Source organism: Botrytis porri, assembly GCF_014898465.1.
Source record: "Botrytis porri strain MUCL 3234 chromosome Unknown BPOR_012, whole genome shotgun sequence".
NCBI classification, from domain to species: domain Eukaryota; kingdom Fungi; phylum Ascomycota; class Leotiomycetes; order Helotiales; family Sclerotiniaceae; genus Botrytis; species Botrytis porri.
Window position 1 is genome coordinate 414264 of NW_024066086.1, and position 23643 is coordinate 437906.

At 43.2% G+C, this 23643-nt stretch overlaps 7 protein-coding genes across 7 annotated transcripts; 6 read left to right on the plus strand and 1 right to left on the minus strand.

The window, feature by feature from the left end:
• Nucleotides 1–519: 519 nt before the first annotated feature.
• Nucleotides 520–3266, plus strand: EAF01_008690 (uncharacterized protein). The gene is made up of 3 exons (XM_038916946.1): nt 520–972; nt 1095–1150; nt 1221–3266. The coding sequence occupies exons 1-3, from the start codon at nt 959–961 to the stop codon at nt 2765–2767; spliced, it is 1617 nt and encodes a 538-aa protein (XP_038767340.1). The 5' UTR covers nt 520–958; the 3' UTR covers nt 2768–3266.
• A 3213-nt stretch (nt 3267–6479) lies between these two features.
• On the plus strand, nt 6480–7127 carry EAF01_008691 (uncharacterized protein; the record flags this gene model as incomplete). The annotated part of the gene is made up of 1 exon (XM_038916947.1): nt 6480–7127. The coding sequence occupies one exon, from the start codon at nt 6480–6482 to the stop codon at nt 7125–7127; it is 648 nt and encodes a 215-aa protein (XP_038767341.1).
• A 1857-nt stretch (nt 7128–8984) lies between these two features.
• Nucleotides 8985–10609, plus strand: EAF01_008692 (actin; the record flags this gene model as incomplete). The annotated part of the gene is made up of 6 exons (XM_038916948.1): nt 8985–8991; nt 9088–9118; nt 9268–9323; nt 9438–9468; nt 9552–10323; nt 10379–10609. The coding sequence occupies 6 exons, from the start codon at nt 8985–8987 to the stop codon at nt 10607–10609; spliced, it is 1128 nt and encodes a 375-aa protein (XP_038767342.1).
• Nucleotides 10610–11328: 719 nt separating this feature from the next.
• EAF01_008693 (uncharacterized protein) lies at nt 11329–12297 on the minus strand (the record flags this gene model as incomplete). The annotated part of the gene is made up of 2 exons (XM_038916949.1): nt 11329–12044; nt 12111–12297. The coding sequence occupies 2 exons, from the start codon at nt 12295–12297 to the stop codon at nt 11329–11331; spliced, it is 903 nt and encodes a 300-aa protein (XP_038767343.1).
• A 238-nt stretch (nt 12298–12535) lies between these two features.
• Nucleotides 12536–15928, plus strand: EAF01_008694 (uncharacterized protein; the record flags this gene model as incomplete). The annotated part of the gene is made up of 2 exons (XM_038916950.1): nt 12536–15192; nt 15244–15928. 2 exons carry the CDS (start codon nt 12536–12538, stop codon nt 15926–15928), a joined length of 3342 nt encoding a protein of 1113 aa, XP_038767344.1.
• An 842-nt stretch (nt 15929–16770) lies between these two features.
• On the plus strand, nt 16771–18825 carry EAF01_008695 (uncharacterized protein). Its single transcript, XM_038916951.1, has 3 exons — nt 16771–17338; nt 17634–17802; nt 17864–18825. Exons 1-3 carry the CDS (start codon nt 17180–17182, stop codon nt 18592–18594), a joined length of 1059 nt encoding a protein of 352 aa, XP_038767345.1. The 5' UTR covers nt 16771–17179; the 3' UTR covers nt 18595–18825.
• A 1907-nt stretch (nt 18826–20732) lies between these two features.
• On the plus strand, nt 20733–22260 carry EAF01_008696 (uncharacterized protein; the record flags this gene model as incomplete). Its single annotated transcript, XM_038916952.1, has 2 exons — nt 20733–20744; nt 21184–22260. The coding sequence occupies 2 exons, from the start codon at nt 20733–20735 to the stop codon at nt 22258–22260; spliced, it is 1089 nt and encodes a 362-aa protein (XP_038767346.1).
• Between the last annotated feature and the right edge of the window lie 1383 nt (nt 22261–23643).

A 23643-nucleotide genomic window follows, 5' to 3' on the forward strand; every position in this document is an offset into this window, starting at 1 on the left:
CCTACCCAGTCACCACATCCTCTCTCCTTTTTCTCTCTCTCCCATCTCCAATCTCTTGACTTATCGCGCTCACTCACTATCGGCATTTTTTCAAGGGTCCCACCCAAATTTCGGCTAGTCACCTCTCTTGACGTTTGGATTGGACGACTGATTGATGGGATTGATTGATAAACTCACTTACCATCAGACCAGGAGACCAGGACAGGAGACCAGGACAGGAGAACCAAGGAGGACCAAGGAAGACCAAGGAAGACCAAGGGCGGGTTTCAGGGAAGGAAGTAGTGGTAAACTTACCATACCCTTACCATACTCTGTACACCAAATCCAGGGCAAAGACTTTAGGTGCAGACTGTAGTGTGCGTACTAAGGGAATTAAGTGTAATAAGTGTAATAAGTGTAATAAGTGTAATAAGTGTAAAAAGTTGCAATAATAAGTAATAATAAGTAATCAAATCAAACCGCGATTTGATAAATCTTTTTTCACGACTTTACCACTTACTATTTACCATTTACCATTTACTGTTTACCATTTACCATTTACCATTTACCATCTACCATCTACCACTCACCACCACTCACCACCACTCACTCATCACTCATCACTCATTCACCCAGTCTTCCAATCTCCCAGTCTTTCAATCTTCCACCCTCCCTACCTACCTACCTATCAATTCAATTCAACTCCAACTACGACTTCCACTCCAACTACGACTTCATCTCCATCTCCTCAATAAACACAAATCTCCAGAATTGTCTCTCCTCACTCCTCTCTCCATACGGCGCATAACCTCAATATCAACACCAAACAAAACAAATCAAAACAAATAACCACCTACCTACCTACCTACACACTTCAAATATCTTCTGGAAACTCCTCATCGACAGCTAGCAGAACTGTGAAAGTTTCATCTAATCATTCAAAAAAGTATTTACAACAATACTGGAATAATCGCCAGTCATGGCAGCAGGAAAGTAAGTTATAATTCAAGAATTCCCCTTTTTGTCTTAATCCTCTGCCATCAAAGTTATCTATCACCTCCAACTCAAAATACTTCAATCGATTCTGTGAATGATACTAACTTTGATACCTTTAGCCCATTGGGCTCTGCCTTTAAATCTTTCTGGCATACTATGACCAGTTATGATCGTCGTATGTTCATGCCAAAACTCCCCAAGAAACTTTAATCTCTCTCTTCTAACCAAAATAAACAACTAAACAGACTCATCGTATGATTCGCCATATAGAACTGGCGGACATGTTCCTCTCGCACAAAGTCGACATGAACCTCTAACATCAGTTGCAACAACAGCTTCAGAATCACGCGCAGATTTGAATTCCCCCTATTTTGAAGATTCAGGTCGACAATCTACATCTGCACTCAACGGCAATGCTTATCCAAGTTCACCATTTGCTCCTCCTGCAAGTCCAGGTCCACAATCACCATATTCACCAGGAATGAGATCATCGACGCTTCAGCGACAATCTACGCAAGAAAATTTTGAGAATGTTACACCAGGAGAAATTCAATTGCAAGCTTTCCAAGAGGGTCTTCCTCCCCCACCACCAGTCGGACACTCTTGGAAGAGAATCGACAGGTGGGCCGAGGAGAATTATGAAGAATTATTCGATCAACTCTGCGAGGGATGCACAAACAATGATTTAAATGAATTAGAGCATCAATTGGACTGTTCCCTACCAATGGAGGTTCGAGAGTCGATGCAACTTCACGATGGACAAGAACGTGGTGGTCTACCTACGGGAATCATTTTTGGCTCCATGTTGCTTGACTGCGAGGAAATTGTACAAGAGTGGGAAAACTGGAAAAAGGTCAACCAGGAATATCTTACAGAATCACCTTCTTACAGACCTTCAATTCCACCCAAGGCATTAGGTGGTAGCTCATCTTCATCATCGAAGCAACCTGCGAATGCACAAAATCCCTACTGGAGACAAGATCTATTGGCCCGCCAGGATTCTCAACCTCCTAATGCTATCCAAAAAGTTTACGCTCATCCCGCTTGGATTCCACTTGTTCGAGATTGGGGTGGAAACAACTTGGCAGTTGATCTGGCACCAGGACCAGCTGGTAAATGGGGTCAAGTTATTCTATTTGGTCGGGACTACGATTGCAAATATGTCGTCGCACGATCGTGGTCTGCTTTCTTGGCTACCGTCGCAGATGATCTCAGCAGTGGTAAATGGTTTGTGGATGAAGACACCAATGAGCTAAAATTGAAGGAATTCAAGTCCGGAAAAGTTGAGCCTGGTTACTTTGATATTCTAAGATGGAGAATGGATCAAAAGTATGGTCGCAAAAATGTGCGAAGAAGATCAGCGCCACCCGTCAATGGTAATGGAGGATCCCCTTCTGGATCTCCTTACGCAAGCCCAGCTGCTGAAATCGGTGAGCCACGCGGACGTTCTATGCAACGTTTCTCAGGAGCCTCGCCAATTCCAAGTCCAAACCGTCCTGGTTATGGAAAATCAAGTCCTCTAGCTCAAGTTGCTGAAGAAGGTTCCGGATCAGGAATGAAGGTCAGCACCATAGATATTCCCACTACGAAACTTGTCGATGTTCAAACTCCAAGACCAAGTGAAGAAAACAAATCTTCGGACCGACCATTTGTAGAATCCGAATCACCTAACGAGAACAAAGAAAATGAAAAGGCCAGTGAAAAAGTTACAGGATTGGGATTAGTATCAGGAACTTCTGAGAAGGAAACCCCTGCTGATGATGAATCTGCGATGAAGACAATTGAAATCTAATGCCAATGCCAACATACCATTGAGTTTGTTAGTTGCATTTCGGGGATACTTTCGCATTGCATGAGGCGTTTGGGCGTGCGTTGATATGAAGATTCAGAGATTCATAATAAGAAATTTGAGATATTCTTTTTTTTTCCTTTACTTTTTTTTTCTTCGATCTTGTCTTAATGACATGATATGTATGGCTGCGTGGAAATGAAATGTTCCGTGAGCTAGTCTAGTTTCTTCCTTTATGAATATACAATTTGAGGAATGATTTCAGGGAGAGAGAGAAAAGGGGTAGTGAAACTGTGTATTTGGGGATGTATGTGTGGAGCAGAAACTCATTTGCGATTGCGATGGGTGCTGGAGAGTAGAATGTTGGGGGATGTAGAGAGGGGGTAGGAGTAGATAGGAGATGGGTGTGTGTGAATGGATGGAGTAGGGATGAATAACAATTACTTACTTACTTGTTTGATTGCTTCTATATTGTTGAATGTTCTTGATGTTGAAATGATTTTGGTTGTTGCTGATTGCAAAGTGATAACTGTGTGTGTGTGTGTGTGTGTGAGTAGGTGAGTAGATATATCGAATCTTTTGAGACTTTGGCATCTTGGGACTTGAGATTCTAGGATCTGGAGTTCTTGAGAATTGACTCGAAGGTACTACTTGGGAATGGAATGGAATGGAATGCCATGTGTATATATTAAATTGTATGCAGTGTGGTGTGGTGTAGTGTGGTGTGGTGGGTGTGTGGGATGGGAATTTGAGAAGTGATGGTGATGGTGATGGTGATGGTATAGAGTTGTGGAATCTACTTGGAGGAGTGGAGTAGTGGAGGAGGTGAGGAGGTGAGGGAGTGAGGGGGTGAGAGGGGTGAGGGGGTGAGAGCGGTGAGGAAGGTGTATAGGGTGTATAGGGTGTATAGGGTGTAGTGTGGATAGAATATCAAATAGTGATAGTATATCAAGTAATGTGTATGATGGTAATAACAGATAATCACTCATAGGATTTGAGAGAAACCAAAGATTTGGATTTTGAGGGGAAATAGAAAATAGAAAATACAGTAGATCTAATCAAAGAAGATGAAATCACGACATTCTATATAGAGTAGTAATCTTATGTATTGTGTTTTTATTCTTTGATATACTCATACTTTCTTACTTTTAAATTTGTCCTATCCCTCACCCTCCTCTTCCATCACTCCTCTCCCCTCAACTAATATCGACTAATCTCAAACAGTAAATGGTAAATAGCGAATAGCTCTTCCTCGCCTCTTTCTTCGTTCTTGCTTTCTCCTCTCTTCTCAACTAAATAAATAAATAAAAGAAGGCTTTTGGTTGGGTGTTTTATGCATCCACATGTGATACTTTCCCTTTCATTTCCTTTTCCTTTTCCTTTTCCTTCCCTTCCCATCATGTTTCCCTACCCATTTTTTTCTTTTTCTTTGCTTCGTCTTTCCCACTTTTTCTTTCCTATCTCGTTGTCCTATCATCTCCTCTGTGGGACTGGGACTTGGATTGGGAAGTTTGTTTGAGAGCGCGATTGAGGGTGGGGGTGAGGTGTGGGTTGTGAGTTGGATGATTTGAATGGTATGTTTGCTAATTTATTGTAGTTGTAGTTGTGAGGATCGTGAGGGTTGAGGGGAAAGGGGAGAAAGGAAAAAGGGTGGACAGAGGGGGGGAAGGGGTGGGAAGGGTTAGTGATAGGGTTAGAGGTGTGGATATGGGTGTGGAGAGGGAGGGAGGGGCGGGGAAATGGAGATTGAAGAAAAAGGAGAGGGTGGAGGAATTTAGTGGAATAACGGATTTTTGAACAGAAGGGAAGGAAAGGGTCAAAAGATGAAGAGAAATGAGGAATAGAAAGCCTGGATTTGGGTCTTGGAATTTGGGATATTAGGAATAAAATGCAAGATAAGAGGAGAAATGGGAAGGAAGATAGTAATTCACAAAGAAGCTTCAAGTTGCGGGATCCTGGATTGCAGCATCAAGGGCAGCAAGAGGCGGACTTGAACACAAGTACTCACTCGCAGTAGTATAAGGTTTAAATTTGAATATGGGAGCTAGCGCTAAGGGAGAATGTCATGTAAAGGAATGGAATTACTCGCGTAGTTGGTGATTTAGCTGTAGGTGGGGAGGTTTGCGATGGCGAGGACTGCTCGCTTGTGCGCTTGTTATTAGTGTTTGTTTTCTGATTTGATATTAGGTGTAAAGTTTGGAAATAGAAAATAGAATAGGAAGAAATATATAACTCGAAGAGTGAAAAGAATAATAGGCAAATTAACAACAAAAAAGACTACATATACCAGCTGGTACCCAATGCCCGCAAGTTTCCAGTCCTTGCTCATTAACAATTTCTGGAAGAATCATTGGTGAACTGGGACTGTGAGACATAACTTCATAGCTTCATTGGTGATTAGGGTTGAACTTTGAGTCCTCCATACTTGTAAATGCTTGAATTGTAATATCACTTCCATTTTTAGATGCTAGTCTGACTTCTCTTGTAAGAGCATTATGCGCATCAGGATTCCTTACAAGATGAAGAAGAATAAAAGTTAACGTCGTAGCAATCGTCTCACTAACAATAATCACTATGTCTCTGATAGTATCCTCCATTCCTCCATTCCGATCATTGTGGGACCGCGAGTATCAGTACGAGCATCGGAAAAATATGTCATGAGATCTAAATATTTCCGACCTTTTAGTGGTCTTGGATTTAATCGTTCCTGGGTCAAGTCTTGAAGGGATTTACTGTAGACAACGCGTTTTTGGCGAGCGACTCTAAGCGATCGAGATATAGATTCAAGCAATTCTCACCGAAACACAGTAGCTACCTGAGGAAAGGAAGCAAATTCAAGTTTTTGCTTGCCTCGTTCCATGAGCGAATGGCAGTCTGAAGCTGCGGTACTACCAACTCACCAGAAATAATGTGCTTATGAAGAGTTGGTTGATTTTCTTCGGGGACTCGTGAAATTTGTATGACTGATTGCGTACATGTCTCGAGTGGATTTCTGAGAGAGCTTTCTTAGACTCGTCAACTCCATAGGCTTGAGTTGAGGTTGTATATGCATGACCACTGAGTTCTGAGCACTTGTCTGATGGGTATCAAATTGTAACTCTACATGAAGATGCCCAAGATAATCATTATATGAGAAAATCTTCTTATATTCAAAGTAGACTCTCGTATCAGACTCGAGAAGCTCTTGATGAAGAGCTCCCAAGACTGTTTCGAGGTAATGTGCAGAGATAATCTCATTAATTTGTGTTTATGAAGCAACTTCATAGGTAGGTACTCCATGAAATAACACGTGTAGGTAGTAATAAATGATTGATCTATCAACCAGCTAGAATACAAGATTGTTAAGACGGCTGTTATTGGTGAAGGGATATTTATTGACTAAGCAAGCCATCATCCTCCCACCGCCAAAATTCTGCCTAATGCCCTGCCAAAAAAAAGTCTGGATTGGAAGCATCTCGAAGTTGGTAGACATAAATAGACAAATTTAATAGTCATCTCATACAAAAGAGAAAAAAAACTTTTTAGATACGTTTTACTCAAAATTACAACCTTCTCTCCGATCTCATCTACAATTTCTCGAGAATCAAACATTTTCTTGTTCAATATACTATAATCCTCTTCGGCGCAAAGCAATTTCACCCCCCGGTTCTCAACTTTTCGATCATACAAATTTACACGACTTTCAGTTCTAGAAAAAATATAGAAATCTGCCATCATGGCTATGCCACCAGCGATGAACGAACTTCTCAAATGGAGTGTAGAGAACTCGACTGCCACCGCCGCCGATCCAGCCGCACCCCCTCCACAAACCCGAGCTCTCCCAGCGGATGCCATGAATGTGCTATTTGGTGGTCCCAGTGACGCCGACCTTATGAAGGCTTCCATATGGGCCGTTCAATCTACCGACCCCGAAGTTACTATTGAAGATAAAGTCATTGCATTCGACAACTTTGAACAACTTATTGAGAACCTCGACAATGCCAACAACATCGAGGTACTCGAGTTATGGAAACCGTTATTGGAGTTTTTGGGACATGAGGAGAAGGAGATCAGGAAAATGGCAGCTTGGTGCGTGGGAACAGCAGTGCAAAACAATGAGAAGAGTCAGAAGTCTATGTTGAAGGAAGGAGGTGTGCCACTTTTGGTCAAGATGTGTGTCAATGAGAAGGAAGAGAAGGATGTTAGGAGAAAGGCCGTTTATGCTTTGAGTAGTGCGATCAGAAATTTCCAGGAGGGAATGGATGCTGCGACGGAAGAGTTGGGCAAATTAGGAAGAAGTAGTGAGAAGATTGATGCGGCAGATATGGATGCCTGTGATGTCTTGATTGAGGGATTGAGGGAGGAGGCTGCAAATGCAGCGTGAGGATGAGATATCAATGAGGTTAAAACGATTGAGGGATACGAAATATAGCGAGAGCTACTACGTCACACGAATGATCTGGGATGGAGTTTTGGAGTCTGGTAGATTAGACATTTGGGAATGACACAGGGACATTGATATCCTGCCAATCTTGTTAAGGGGGAGGGAAGTTTCACGAGGACTTTCGAAATGAGGTTGCCACCTCACTCAGGACTTATTATAGAAAAGGCATGAAAGTTATATCTACAATTAAACATTCAAAGCTTTATTTGAGATACGTCTAAAAGCTTAAACAATACACGTTGAATCCCCAATATAAAACGAATTCATGCATAAATGCAAGTTGTTGATACTCCGTACAAGTAATCATCTGAAGATCTACCCCACCAAGCCCCTCAATTATTGCATGATTCTCACATCTCGCTCCCCGTATTGAACAAGTGTTTCCAACCGTCAAATGGCTTTTGTCTTTGACTCTCGGACTAGCAATGTAATTTCTTGGTTTGACACCAATGGGAAGTTGCCTCTCGCCGTTTTTATCTCAGGGGGCGGATGCTGTCTTGCTTCGGACCGTCGTATATCTACGTAGGCTCGTAGGCAATCGAAAACGATTACGAAGGATTGAATTTGGGTAGCTGGATATTGGTACATAGGTAGATATTGGGGTGATTATGGGAAGGAGACTTTGCTCGTTCTATAAGTAAATAGAGCAGATATACGTATGACAAGACAGACTTGACGAGAGATATCTTGAGATGCCTGCTTGGCACTCGCATACAAGACTCGTTCACTGATGACATGGTGAGATATCTGAAGTTATCAACCAATTATGGGAGAGATATTGTATCTGACTGAAAGTCTAACGCGCGTCTGATGGTGGTACATGAGACTTGAGTATAGACGTAGTGGTCATCGTATATCTAGGTAAGCTCATGCATGTAATATTGCAGCCTCATCATTTCCAAGAACGGGAATTGAGAGTTATATGCTCGGAGGGTTTGCACGATGAACATCCTATTCCACCTACCTTGGTAGAGTCGGTGAGACCTTGAATGACCCTGCTTGCATGGGGGTTGGTTCAACTTGGGCGTAGAAGGAAAAGGGGGAAAGGGGGAAGATCAAGAAGCTACCCAGTATTAGAATACTTTGGCTGAATGTTCCTGAGGAACCACGAAGGGATGAACACGAATAGAGGAACGGATAAGTTGGAAACCATAGAAGTTGTCCCTATCGACACCGACTTCTTCCAATTCACAGCCACCTGGATTTTTCTCATACCTGTTACCTATCCTATCTAATGGGCATAAATAATTCGGAATAGTTACATGCTGCTTTTAATCGTGTGTATATATATATATATATATATAGATTGCATATTGTAGTTTCCCTCGCTGGTCAGCATATGAAGCTATTTATATAATGCCCAGGTAGATCCATTCATCGATTCCCATCTCTTTCCTTTCTCTCCCAACAACACGATTCACTCTTACTGAGTCTCACACATACCTCCACCCCCTCTTTCTCCTTTCTACCTATCAAATCCTTCTTCAGCATTCTATCTTAAAGCGGCGAATACCAAATAAGATCGCTTCGCCTCCTGCAGTTACGGCCCACATTCAAACTTCGTGACATCGTCCTTTCCCATTTACTACGACCACGATCACCAATTCTTTTGACAAAACAACAACACACCTTCTTCTCTTTCAACCATCTTCTTTTTTATCAACCACGGGTTAACAACTACGTGAATCTTACTTTAATACAAAACTCCATCATTCTCGAGATCTTAATTATCACGAGAAGTAACTCACCGCCATATTCCTCAACTCTTTCTTTGACTTAACGTCTTAATTTATCACCATGGAAGGTAAGCTTCAATCCGACATGTGTATCGCATGTATATCCTTTGCGCAGTTATCTACATCATCATGACCATCTGCTAATATCATCTCTCAATCAACAGAAGAAGTCGCAGCCCTCGTCATTGACAATGGGTAAGCTCCCGTCCAACAAAATGGTCCTGAGCCTTGAGAGACAGAGGGGTAGCTTTCGGAAGGAATCAACAACCGACCGAGAAACCCCGAATCTTCTACAAAGGCGAAGACTTGATAAATAAGATGAACGAGACTGATGGGTTTTGTAGTTCTGGAATGTGTAAGGCCGGTTTCGCCGGTGACGATGCTCCAAGAGCTGTTTTCCGTAAGTAGATCATCCTTGCAGGCAACTGTTACAACCCACCACCTTGATGTCTATCAAATTCATACATCGACAACAATCTTGATGATAACGAAATATCTCTGACATGCAACATAGCTTCCATTGTCGGTCGTCCCCGTCATCACGGGTAAGAATTCCATTTCCACGACACCCCGCCATTTCCCCCACAACTCGTGTGACTCGAACAGGAACTGATAAGGGATATTATAGTATTATGATTGGTATGGGTCAAAAGGACTCATATGTTGGAGATGAAGCGCAATCCAAGCGTGGTATTCTTACCCTTAGATACCCAATTGAGCACGGTGTTGTCACCAACTGGGATGATATGGAGAAGATCTGGCATCACACTTTCTACAACGAACTTCGTGTAGCACCAGAGGAGCACCCAGTTTTGCTTACTGAGGCCCCCATCAACCCAAAGTCCAACAGAGAAAAGATGACACAAATCGTCTTCGAGACCTTCAACGCCCCTGCATTCTACGTCTCTATTCAAGCCGTCCTCTCCCTTTACGCTTCCGGTCGTACCACCGGTATCGTTCTCGATTCCGGTGATGGAGTTACTCACGTTGTTCCAATTTACGAAGGTTTCTCTCTTCCTCACGCCATTGCTCGTGTTGACATGGCTGGTCGTGATTTGACTGATTACCTCATGAAGATCTTGGCTGAGCGTGGTTACACTTTCTCCACCACTGCCGAGCGTGAAATCGTCCGTGATATCAAGGAGAAGCTCTGTTATGTTGCTCTTGATTTCGAGCAAGAAATTCAAACCGCTAGTCAATCCTCCAGTTTGGAGAAGTCATACGAACTTCCTGATGGACAAGTTATTACCATCGGTAACGAGCGTTTCCGTGCTCCAGAAGCTTTGTTCCAGCCATCTGTCTTGGGTCTTGAGAGCGGTGGTATCCACGTTACTACCTTCAACTCCATCATGAAGTGTGATGTCGATGTCCGTAAGGATTTGTATGGTAACATTGTCATGGTAAGAATTTCCATCCGCGACGTTTCCAGGACGTTACGCTAACATTTTATCACAGTCTGGTGGAACTACCATGTACCCAGGTATCTCCGATCGTATGCAAAAGGAAATCACTGCTCTTGCACCATCATCGATGAAGGTCAAGATCATTGCACCACCCGAGAGAAAATACTCCGTCTGGATCGGTGGTTCTATTTTGGCATCTTTGTCTACCTTCCAACAGATGTGGATCTCAAAGCAAGAGTACGACGAGTCTGGACCATCCATTGTCCACCGCAAGTGTTTCTAAGGTATGCAATTATCCCTGATTCCTATGATGATGGGGTTATGCTAATCATCGGTATTGTAGCGTATCACGGTCGATTTGTGTTTACATCACGAACTTCACGAATTTGATCCAGAAGAAGATTCGAACAAAACAACAACTCCCAGTGTTTTGTTTCGCCGCGAAGTGTTGTTCCGAAAAGTTATGGTAGCGATTGAGCGACTGAGTGGACTCTTTCGAAGTAGCGGATGGGCTTTGATCTAGCTGGCTGTTTGCTTGGAGGAGGAATTCGAAATGTCGTATCAATCATACAAAGCTTTTTTTCTTACTTTTTAGTGGTGCCAACTTCTTCATGTGTTTTTGAGCTGCACCATTTTTTTTGTTCTTCATTCATAGCGCGAGAAAATTTCTTCTCTAGAGAATCAAATTAAAAGGTAGTACACTGATTTATAATTTAGTTCACTCGGGCTTTGAGGGAATGTGACTTGATGCGTGTGATGATGGTATTATGATGTGTGTGCCTTTAAATGTGCATGATAGATGTTACAATAAATATGCCTGTCCTTGTGATAATTTGATACAGTTAATTCATCCCTAATCTAAAATACTTGCCTAGCTCTGCATCGCCCAAAATTCCTTAGCTGCACCATGCAGCGCGAGTACTACTTCGCTAATGCATTTCTTTCCCCATCAATCATGTCCGAACGGCACGAATTCACTTCCATGATTTGTACAAGCAACTGTCATTCTCGAAGCACCTTGTGTGTCCTATAACTTACATTCTTCGTAACCATTCTTTCGCTCTCTAATCTCAAAGCCATCTGTTGTCTTCTTGTAATGGCCATGGGATCTAGTACGAGTTTAGGCTTGGGCAGGAGCTTCGACCATGGCATATTCGTCTTGCATTCCTCTTCATATTCTGCTATGGTGGTTCTGTCTGCGTATTGGTTAATATCTGCGTAGTATTGGTCAATCGGTGACGATGGGGAGCATAGTGGTTCTAGAGAATATGGTGATTGTGGAGGGGGCGTTGAGCGAGGTCTTGGCCGCGCAGAGCTGAGCTGAAATGTGAGGTACAGGATTGTGGATGGGGAGGTGAGAGAATACATCCACATATATCCATCGAGTGATGGAATGATGGCGGCTCTGGGAGGTAAGACACGGAAAGATTTTGAGGATGGTCTGAAGTTCAACAGTGCCGGATCGATGGAGATTTCGAGGGCGAGGGTGGAAATTTGGGAGATGAGCCAGCAATAGAAGGGCTCGGTGCTTAAAAGATCTTCAGACATTCGGTTGCTGATTGGGAGAAAGAGTGTATCGAGACAACTATGAATATAGAAAGGTTTGTTGCGGAACGTTTGGACTGTATATTCGTCGAGGCAGATGAGACGACTTTCTTGGGTTGTGAAAAAAAGGGCGGGAGGTGGTCTGCGACGGGGATATTGCGCTTTATGTTCATCTAAAAGGAGGGGGTATTAGTTGATTGTAAGTGTGCATATTTGACAAGTAAAATTGGTGAGCACACCATTGGGGAAATCTAAGGAGGGCTCTAAGACGCGGGGGAGGATGGCTAGATGCCATATTTTGTAGCGCAGTTCTGTGGGAATACTGGGGAAAAGATGGAATTGAGTGAGTGTAGGTGAGGTTGGGTCATCATGATCTCCTTGTTGAATATCACTGCTTGAATACAATCGTGGGAGTAATTTGTGCATTTTTGAAGCTTAATTTACTGTGTTGCTATTCTAGAACCTAGAATATATATCAAATATAGCTTGATGTGCACACTCGCTTAATTACTAATGCCACGCCGGTGTCTTGAAGATGCGGCCGAGCTTCAGCGTAATCCGTGTCTCGAAACCCAGTAAATCTCCAAGCTTCCATAATTGATAGCACGTTTGCGAATGGTATGAAAAACATCGGAAAAGTAATGCGATTTCAGTAATATAGGATATGTCAGGAAGAGGATATGGTGGTCTCGGGGGGGACCCTTACGTGAACGGCAATTCTACTGGATATGCGAATGGGAATGGATATGGAAATGACAGCTGGAATGGGAATGCAAATACAAATGCAAGTGCCTATCCGGGACAAATAACTGAAGATGGAAGTTATGATCCCTATGGCTCTGGCCCTGATCGATATGCCACTCCACCCCCTATACCAGAAGGGCTTCGAACACCATCACCTTCTATGCCTCGAACACCCCGATCGAGAGGTCTTTCACGACCAAGAGAACCAGCTGGCAGACCAAAGTTAGAGGAAACCAACGCAGAGAAACAGATTGGGGAAGTGCTAGAACACATTAAGACGGAATGGCCTGCGTTGTGTCAAAATGAATGTGTGCCAGTACAGTTGGCATTGCAGCTTCTAGACACGAGTTCAGTTGGCAAGGCTCATGAATATGCGCAGTTTCAACAATCGATGCAATATCTACAAGACTCTTTGAAGAATATCGTACATGAACATCATCAGGGATTCAATAGTTCTATTGGTACTTTCCATAAGATTCAAACGAGTATTCAGACATCGCAGAAGAGGGTACGCACATTGAAGGATTCGCTCGCACAATCGAAAGCCAATCTCTCGACTACGGATCCCGAATTGAGGAAATTGGGCGCGGCCTCGACGATTTATGATCAATTGTTACATACACTCTCGGAGGTGGAGGAGTTACGGCTGGTTCCGGATCAATTAGAAGCACGGATTTCAGAGAAGAGATTCTTGACTGCGGTAGATGTGTTGCAGGATGCGTTGAGGAGAATTCGATCGCCTGAGTTGGATGATATTGGAGCTTTGAGTGAATTGAGGACTTATCTTGCTAATCAGGAAACGGCCTTGACGGATATATTGATTGAGGAACTTCATGATCATTTGTATCTGAAGTCGCCTTACTGCCAGGAGAGATGGCAGATGCTGGCTAAGACTCAAGGTGGTGCTGCGAAAGAGAAGTTCGAGAGTTCAATGACAGTGAGGCCATTTTTCGAGGTTCTTGACACGATGGATTTGGCAGAGCCGATGGTAGAAGATGCGTCAAGAAACCCAGAAGCGGATACATTCTACTATGTGGAACTATTGACAGAGGCATTGAATAAGCTGGGTCGTTTGGATATTGCCGTGAATACTATCAAACAGAGACTTCCTGTCGAGCTATTTGGCATTGTCAATGAGACTAATAGCGAAGTCGATCAAAAACATCCAAGCTCTTTACGTGGTGGACTCGCATCTACACAGGGAAACCAAACATTCTCTAGTCGAGAGAATACGATTCGTACCGATGTTATCTATGATCTATTATGGACGTTGTACGCGAAGTTTGAGGCTATTGCTGAGGGTCATCGTGTATTTCATGATGTGGTAAAGGCTATCACAAAAAGAGAAGGCATGAGGAATTCAGTCATACTTCTTGGTGGTTTCAGGGAATTATGGAATCTATACCAGAACGAAATTCGCTCCTTGCTGCATAATTATGTCACTACAGATGCGGATGTCTACCAATTCGATTCTCCCAGACCTGGTGCATCGAAATCGTCTAAGCTAGAAAAGCTATTTAGGTTTTCGGATGCTGATGCTAAGTCTGTTTCTATGACGACTGAATATGAAGATCTGGAGAACATCATCAGAGCTGCTGTACCGGGTCTCATGTCGAGCTCGAGGAAATCAGGTGCCGATAGTAAGAAAGTGAAATCCTTCTTGGAGAGCTCTGTGGTCAGAAATGGAACAAAACGTTTGACTGGTTCCGCTTTTGATGCTAAAACGGGTGGTATGGGAACTCACAAGTCTTTGGTAGAGCCGAGTGTGTTCAACATGAGTCTGTTGTTGCCTCCTACTTTGAGCTTCCTACAAAGATTAAAGGCCATTGTTCCACCTGGTTCGGATTTGGTTACAAGTACTTTGACGTCGTTTCTGGATAACTTCCTTGTCAATGTATTTCTACCTCAACTTGATGAAACTCTAGGCAAGCTTAGTGATTCAGTATTTGAGGAGACAGATGCATTCCAACAAGATGCTCAATGGGCAAGAGTTTCCAGGCGACCTATTTTCAAAGGCACAGCTGCTTTCTTTACATTAATTACAGCTTTTTGCAGGATGTTGGATACAATTCCACATGATCAAGCATTGAGTCAACTTATCATCACGCAAATGATGAGATATTATGATAGATGCTATGACTGGTTCAAATCGCTCGTATCACGAGTTCGAGATTCCGAAGGTTCGACATTGAAGCTCTCTGCACTGCTTGCTAGTGAAGCTGGTGATATTCACGATACCATGCAGAAGATATGGACAAGTGAAGAAGTCGATTATCAATTACTAGACGAGGAAACTGGCCTTTTAATTCTACAGACAAATGAGAATCCTCTTCAGGCGGATGATCTTATTTCAGATCGTGAAACTATCTCTTCTCTTTGCGTTTTATACACCAGTATGAAATGGTTAGCTATCAAAATCGGTCAGCTGAGACATATCACGAGAAATGATGCAGATTCATCTCGTACACCATCAATGCAGAAACCTCCTCATAGACGTTGGACTTTACTAAATGATCCTGCGAGAGCACAAGATGAACAGGGTGTGGTTTATCTTCCAATGACGCAAGAAACTGTTGTGTAAGTCCTCTCCCCCTTCATGCTTCGATCCATGGCTAATGTGATATATAGCGCCTTCGATTCAATCGTTTCCTCATTCCAAGAACTAGCCGCTACTGTCCTCCTAACCCTGCACATGGAAACACGCATTCAAATCCTTCACTCCCTAGCACGCGTTCTCTCGCCCTCCTCGGGATCAAATACTTACCCATATATTCTTTCCCAACCTGTCTCAGACCCTGACCCAACTATCCTTTCTCTAAACGCAGACTTAGTGGCATATGATGAAACGATAGTGAAGTTCTTAAGAGAGAAAGAAATGAACTTCGTGAGAAAGGGACTTGGATTATTGATTGATACATTCATGGTCGATAACGCGCCGAAAATCCAAAGAATAAATAAAGAGGGAGGAAAAAGAATGAGATTAAACGTACTAGTACTGCAGCAAAACTTGAAGGGCGTAGAGGATGGAGTGGGCTTGATTAGGAGTGGAAGATATTGGGGATTGTTCGAGGAAGGACCTGATGGGATTGTGGGTTGGGCGAAGGAGAAGGGTGGTGCGAATGCTGGGAATGCGAACGGGGATGGGGAGGGTGAGGATCAGGAGGTCAAGTTTACTTATGATGAGTTGAAGGGGTTGGCTGAGTTGTGCTTTAGTGAACAGTTGGGAAGTAACGAGAGAGGAATCACGACAGTGGCTAAGAGGGGAATGGGAGAGTGTATGTTGCAGTTGAGTGAGCATATGTGGCAGAGCTGAATGGGGCGGGAAATGAAGGAAGAGAGGGGAGGGAGAGAGAGAGGGAAGGATTTGAAGGTGGAATCAATTAAGCTTACATCAAACTCCTTGGGATATGCATAAATGGGTGGACGGATGGATTGATTGATATGCATTTGGCGCGGAGTTTTTGGAGTCATGGGTGGATTTGACAAGATGAATGGGGATTGTTGGGCAGATGAGGAAATGTATGGTATGGTCTTATGACCTTGTGTAGCTGATCGCCAGGTGATGGTTCATAGTTAATGGTTGGTAATTAGGAAATCTATGGAAATTATATCTAGATGTCTGGTATGAGTTTATTGAGTGTTCAGCAAGCAAGGTGTGGAGAGGTTCGTTCCTTTTGCTGAAATCGATGAGAACGTTGTAGATTGAGGATTGAGTGATGGTGGTGGTGATGGTGATGGTGATTACATATCGCTTCTGAGAATGAAGTGTAGGTTTGTATGCTTTAGTATAAGAGGGAGTGAAATTCGAGAAAATATGATTGGGATTTGATCATTGGAAGAAACAACTTCTGGTGAACGCTACAGATTCCCGGTGAGGTGTGGAATATTACTGAGAAGTACAGCATTTAAGGTTCTGGTTCAAGTACCTAGTACTGTTATGATATACTAGGATGTATAGGCATTGAAAGTTGCATCTTAATTAGATATTATATGAAATATAACATAGGTCTAGCTAGTATAATCTCATGATAACTGACTCCTCGACCATGAAATCCAAGAGAGGAGATGTTACTCACGTGATGGTTATACAAACGCTCACCTAACCTCGTGCAAACTTCTCATCTGTGTGTGTTATAATTCGAGTTGGAAAATCTATGGACGAATCTTGATGCATCCATACTCATATTCGCTGGGAATTTGGTTGGTCTGATGTCTATGTATTTATTAATCGAATTGGGAATATCTTGAAGTATAACTAGGAACCTAAGATTTACAGTAACCTTACCCGTACCGTACTAAGGCTACCTACTTACTTTTCAAGGTTACCCCGCCCCCCACAAGTTCAAAAAAGTTCTCACACATTTCCGCTGAGCATAGGATAGCATCATCACGAGTTTTCCTATCCAGTCCCATTGATATCTTTCCGCTCCGCCTGGACAATTTCTATTACACATACCTACATGTGTTTTATTTATCCCTCCCTCATCTCATCTCATACCTCTTTGTTCATGTTCTAGAAGCATACACATACACACATCTAAATCCCAACTCCCCAAATACGATAATGGCACCCTCACCCCTCCAACAAAGAAGAACGCATAATACACTACTTTTTCAGAAATTGCTGAATTTGAGAGATGGAGCGAGTCCGCTTACGTTGGTGCTGGATTCGTTGGAGCAGAGTGGGAGGGGGGTTGTGAGGGAGTTTTGGAGGAGAGCTTTGGTGAGTATTCTTTTCTTTGATGGGGGGAGTTCTTTGGGGGTTGGGGTCTAGAGAGGGGGAGAGGGGAGAGGGGGAAGGAGAGGGGAGGGGAGGGGAAGGGCTTGGGCCTGAGGTGATAAAGAGTCAGATGAGAGGATAGAATGATGGATGCTGTGTACGAGTAGTTCTCGTATTATATGGAAAATTGTGCTGGATGGGTGATCACGTGGATTGATGAATTGCCATATTTCCTGATAGATTGTTTCTGGATTTTGGTTTCTTTTAGGTCTTCAACTATACTGACTAATACTTACAGATTTCGAAATCAAAAGTCATCTTCGTATCTTTCTCTACTCTCCAAAAACGTCTACCCTTTGCTCCAGATGTTTTTGTCTCAGCTCATAGTAAACCACTTGCTCAACTTCGTCGAGAAATTGTAGCGCATTTACCTTCGCCTACAACTCCCCCTTCAGCTTCTCAGCAAAGTATGTTTCTCTTCCCTTCTGGTATAGATAATATGTGAATCAATCAACTGACATAATCCAGAAATCCTCCTCATTATCGATAATCTCCATCCCCTCGCAGCTCACCCAGAGCACCTCTCCCCATTCCTCTCTTCCCTGATTATCCACCCCACAATCTCTCTCCTCTGTACCCACCACCTTGACATCCCTCTTCCCTCCTCAACAACAAATCCCTACATCCCCACTTCCCTCACAACTCTCCTCTTCCTCGCCACCGCCATCATCACCCCCCAAAACTTCACCCACGAATTGGCCCGCAAACGAGCGCGCGACAAGTCAGCACGCGAACCCGAATTCGGCACCGCAGAGGGAAAAGAAGGTGTACTTATGGGTTTTGGCAATAATGCTAGTATGACCAGCGAAGCGAAAAACGGGGAAATCGTCCTAATCCTCGAACTGCGACGGAAATCCGGAAGAGGAACTCGTGAAACTTTCATCTACACACCGCCTTCACATCATACCACATCTCCCACGACGAAAGATATAGGAAGCATTCAACTTCTCGATGAGCATCCTGCTTTCGCGGTCCCGGATATCTCGGATGCGGCGATGGGGAAGGAGGAGGAGGGGATAGAGGGCGATGTAACGTTTTCCCTGGGATTGACGGAGAAACAGAAGAGGGATAGGGAGAATGTTGTACTGCCGTATTTTGATGCGCAGAAAGAGGGTGGGATTGGGAGTGGTGGAAAGATTCTTTATGAGATGGGAGCGGAGGATAGAGAAGATTTTGATGATGAGGAGGATGAGATTTAGGAGGAGAAGTGGTTTTGGTTTCGCGCTTATTTGGAGGGGGGTGAGCTGATGATGTCTTGTCTGGAATGAAGTTTTGAGATTGAGATTCTTGAATAGAATGGTAGATTAGGGGTTCGTACTCTCGAATTCTTGAGTATCTGCGTAGATAGATAGTCTATCAATTTGAGAACTGATATCTTGATGGTTGATTGATCGAATGGAGAGACTCTGATAGAACTAGCAAGAAGAAATACCTACAAAAATATCCCATATCCAAAATCGTTTGTTTGTTTGTTTGGAATAATAGACAATCGACTGTATATTTCAATGAGTGATATCATGTGATGCTATACTCGTAAGATTGCCGTGTACCAAGAGTCAGAAGTCCCTTTTGAGGGTTTAGAGTCCCATAGAAAGGTATGCCGTTTTGTATGTCCTATACTATGTATTGGTGGAAAATTGAAATGTGATCTTGTAGATGGAGATTAGAGGTTGGAGATTGGACATTTTTTTCGCTTGAATGAAAGTTCATTCCATCTCGTCTTATTGTCGTTTTCATTTTCATTGTTATTGTTATTATCATTGATATGGCCGCTATTGAGAGATGAAGGTTGTATTTGGTGTGGGAGTGGGAGGAGGCTGGATGTGGTTGTGTGTGGATGTGGATGTGGTTGTGGTTGTGGTTGTGTGGATTTCTATCTTGGGTTTGGATTTGGATTTGGTTGAAGGGGTGGAATGGGTTGAAGGGGTTGGAGAATTCATCTTAATGATGGTTATGGAAGTCAATAGTAAATGAGCGGAGAGGATGGGGATATACTTATCAAGAAGAGGAGAGTGGATGAGCTGGGATGGGTTTGGATGTTAGTGGAGGAGAGAGATCAGGGATGGAAATGGGAAATGGGAAATGGGAAATGGGAGGAGCGTGGAGGAGCGTGGAGGAGCGTGGAGGAATATGGAGGAGGCTGGATGGAAAGAGGAAGAGAGTGGAGAGGAATGGGATGGATAGACGTTGGTAATGGAGCGAAGGCGGGAACTAGTATAAGAGTATGTCAGTGAGTGTGTGTTTGCTTTTGCTTTTACTTTTACTTTTCTTTTGCTTTTATTTTTGCTGTGGTTTGTTATGTTATAGTTTTATTATAGATATGGAATTTATATGGATTTGCCCTTTGTATGGATATTAGGTTTCTACGATATGGATGTTATATGGATATGAATTCAAACCGATCTAATCTGGTCTTTTTGTTATAGTATATATATATCTACGTACGTACATTCGTGTATGTGTGATTTACATGTGTGATCTAAATACGATTTATATATATCCCACATTTTTATACAACTTGCAAATACAATTCAAGTCTGAATCATAAAAGCTAAACACATCGCACCAAGAAAAGAAAAAGTCCGAGATGGTAACAGGGTTTGATTCTGAAAGGCATAGATAGAATACACTGGATTCTGGATTGTGGATTCTTGAGTTTGGGAGGAGGGTTATTCTGTTTGGAAGAGAGAATGTGGAGATGTATGTAGCGGAAGAGGAATGGGGAGACAAGGGATGGAATCAGTAGGGAGGGAGAGGGAATCACGTATCAACAACGCATCCAAGAATGAGAACGCACAAAAAAGGAAGAGAGAAAACTGAAAGAAAGTCAAAATTCCAGACTGAGTACCCAAAAACAACTTCACAGCATTCTAAATTCCAAATACCAACAAACCGAGGTAGTCGTAAAATACGCGCCAACTTCCCCCTTTCTTCCCCGGATACCTACTCAGTAAGACCTTACATTTAACGATTTACCATCGCAGATCATTCCGCCAATCCATGCATATATGTATGTAGATCATTCACGACGACTACCTAGTCCTTCAAACATTTCAAATATTCCAAATAATGATATCCATCATCAGATGGCACCAAAATTGATACACACCATTCAGACCCAAAAATTGAAATTCCAGAAACACGGAAAGAAAGGGTGGAGGTGGAGCGGAAAACACGGAGTGGAGTGATATATGCGATAAAGCATGAAGCTATTCACTCTCCGACTCACAAATCCTATTGAATTTTTTCGCGGCTCCGAGACACGAAAAGACCCTTTTGAAGATCTTGTCGAAGACCTTTCGATTCAGGGTCCTCCGATCTGTATCTCTGTCTCACAATGTTCGTTGCGGTATGCGAATCGACGCTATATCGCTTGACAGCTGCTAGTTTGCGCGCTAAATCTCATGAATCACCTCCTCCATTTACCGCTAGTTTGAGGACTGCAACAAAGGGACACCAAACAACACCGATACAATAGTACACACCAATAGTCGAATCTTCTCCATATGTTCCAGAAGGTGCCTAGTGCCATGTAACAATAAACGTTGTTCAATAATTTCCTTTATAATTATCGAGCACCGATACAAGATGCAAACAACAATCCAATAACAATCCAATAGTTCTCAAACAAAGGCGGACACGTGGCTATAAAACCACCACATATAGGACCCCTTGTCGATCTCTTTTTTCTTTCCCCATCCACTCTGGTTCGCGCCAAAGCAAATCAGACATCTTAACGAGCTCCCCCAATAAGCTAAACCAATCAAGTTCTAGTCTAGCCACTCTAGTCTCAAGTCAAAGTAAGTCATCCTAATTTCTCTAACCATGGACAACATTATGACTCGACCCGTGAAGTCAACCGAGATAAAGGCCTGGGGGAAATTCTAACACCAACAGAATACCGCAACCGCGGAATCAAAGTGATCCGCGCCATAGAGGACGCTCTCCACACCATCCCCCGTCAAGACACTCTATTTCCTGATTGGAACATTCGCTATTTCAACCCTAGCGGAGGCCATGGGAAAGACAGTGTCGAAAGACTCTGTTTCGGCGCCCTTCGCAACATCCTCACCGACCCAAAGCATCCCATCGACTTCGAAGGCAATCACTGGTCCGACTTCAACTTCCATTCGAAAGAATACACCAACAGGGGTTTTGATGCAGAGTGGCCCCAATTCAATTGCGTCTGCAACGTATGGGTATCTGCCAAGGTGGGTACAGTCATAGTGCAGATTTCAGATACGAAGACCGACCTCGACATTCCCGGTCTAGATACACCACGTCTCTACAATAGTGAGCTCATCTATCAAGCTTGGCGCGATGCGGTCACTGCGAATGTGATAGGCGAAGCTCCCCAAGACCGAGTCGTGTCAAAACTTACAGATTTGAAGTACATCATCCGTGCTCCGATTGGTAACTCAGGAACTCTTGCTACCATGAGAGATGTCCTTCTCTCGCAAGGTGTCTCGAAAGACCAACTCGAGAGTAAAGTAACGGTGAAGCGAACTGTTGACGACCCATCGAGTGATGAGTTCAAGATGTTGATGGGGACCGTGAATGGAAGAGCCATTGGTAGGTTGTGCGCTGACCACGTGGAGAGTTTGAACGGGAAAAAGGTACAGAAGATACATGTATGGAACGAATTCATACCATCTTTTGGCGCCTTGATCTTCGAACTAGGCGAGGACAAAGCTTTGACCGAACTCGAGAGAGGAGAAAGCACCCGTCACAAAGGTAAGTCAACCACCACACAAGCTCCTTCACAAGCTCCTTCATCCTCCCGTCCCCCCTTAGCAGCCCCGGCCAAAGTCACTAGGAAGATTAGCGAGAGAGTAAAGAATTTGATGAAGAAGTTTCAGGAGTGATTCTCGTTAATGAGATAAGAGCACTGACGCCAAGATCTCTCAAATGTTATCAGTAGATTTGGAATTTAGTTTCCTAAATTCCGTTGATACATAACATCCTCGAGCCTTTTCCTACTTTGGAGTTGGTCTCTTTATGAAAGCATTTCCATAAAAACCAAAACAAGAACCATAATAAAAATTACATAAAAATATAAAACGCCGAATAAACTTGATAAATAGAATAGTCGTGATTACAAAGGTAATTGAAATTTGAAAGTCTCAGCGTGAAAATTTTAACAGAGTGCCGATGCACTAGCAAAGTAAAAATGAAATGTCAACTGCCTAACTAAAGACTATCTGGCCCCAGAGCAACAGATAGCTATCCCACACGGTACTCATATAACCTATGTCAACGGAGTCGACTTAGTCGTCTACATTTACAAGATCTCTCAACTCTCCACCTCTCCACCCCAATCTTCCACTACCCCTCAGCCTCCTCCATTCCAAATATCTTACTTACATTGAATCAGGAGCTCAGCTATCTGTACCAAGATCATATACAACATGTAAGTACCCAACCAATGCACTGAGTGATACGTATGCCAGACAGCTAAAATCCTTCACATCTCCCCATAAAATTTTTACTACATCACTCTCTTCTCCTTCCTCTCGTTTGCACTAACACACGAAAGTGGAAAACCAAGCCAAGAACTCATCTCAATACATAGGTTCCTCTCTCCATCCTCGAAATTTGCCATCCCATCTTTCCCAAAGGTAATGCTTCAAAAAATCTATTGTTCACATCGAAACACACGCAAGAGATGACAATAGCAACAGCAGTACCTCGGCAAAGGAAAATATTCCACTCCTCAAGCGCGGAGCAATCGCGACTTGAAATTACAGTATCAAAAATGGGGTTTGTAGGAGACGTGTGAAGAAAAGAAAGTTCCTCTCACCCAGATCTTTCATGCCGGCGATGAGGCTCGTATGCAAACCTAGACCTACATCTAACTATATCCTCAAGTCTTTTTCGGATATGATTAAAGAGGTTCATAAATCACGTGCATATGTGCATATGCAGGAACTAGAGCTGTCGCATGAAGTGGATTGAATCCCGCAAACCCAGTAAATCTCGAGATCTTCAAACCCTACCCTGTTGCCGAGGCGAGACAGAGATGCCTCCGCGAGAACGATGGAATCCCATCTAGGTGGTATGGATTGCAGATATCCCATAGTTATTTTCGATATGTAAAGAGCGCCCTGCAGTAGAGGCTGCACTGCAGTATCGAGGAACTATCGGTTTCCGCCATGGAAGATTCATCGGGCCCTCAGCTGGCATTGCTAAACAATACAAGATTCGTAATATCTGCAAGAAGCTAACGTGCATGAAGATATGTAACTCCA

Excerpts from the sequence above, each read along its gene's own strand:
- EAF01_008695 (XM_038916951.1), top strand. The coding sequence starts at position 17,180 with ATGGCACCCTCACCCCTCCAACAAAGAAGAACGCATAATACACTACTT. Across the intron at positions 17,339-17,633 it reads AGTTTTGGAGGAGAGCTTTG|ATTTCGAAATCAAAAGTCAT; the intron begins GTGAGTATTCTT and ends TAATACTTACAG. Across the intron at positions 17,803-17,863 it reads CCCTTCAGCTTCTCAGCAAA|AAATCCTCCTCATTATCGAT; the intron begins GTATGTTTCTCT and ends GACATAATCCAG.
- EAF01_008690 (XM_038916946.1), top strand. Across the intron at positions 1,151-1,220 it reads TATGACCAGTTATGATCGTC|ACTCATCGTATGATTCGCCA; the intron begins GTATGTTCATGC and ends ACAACTAAACAG.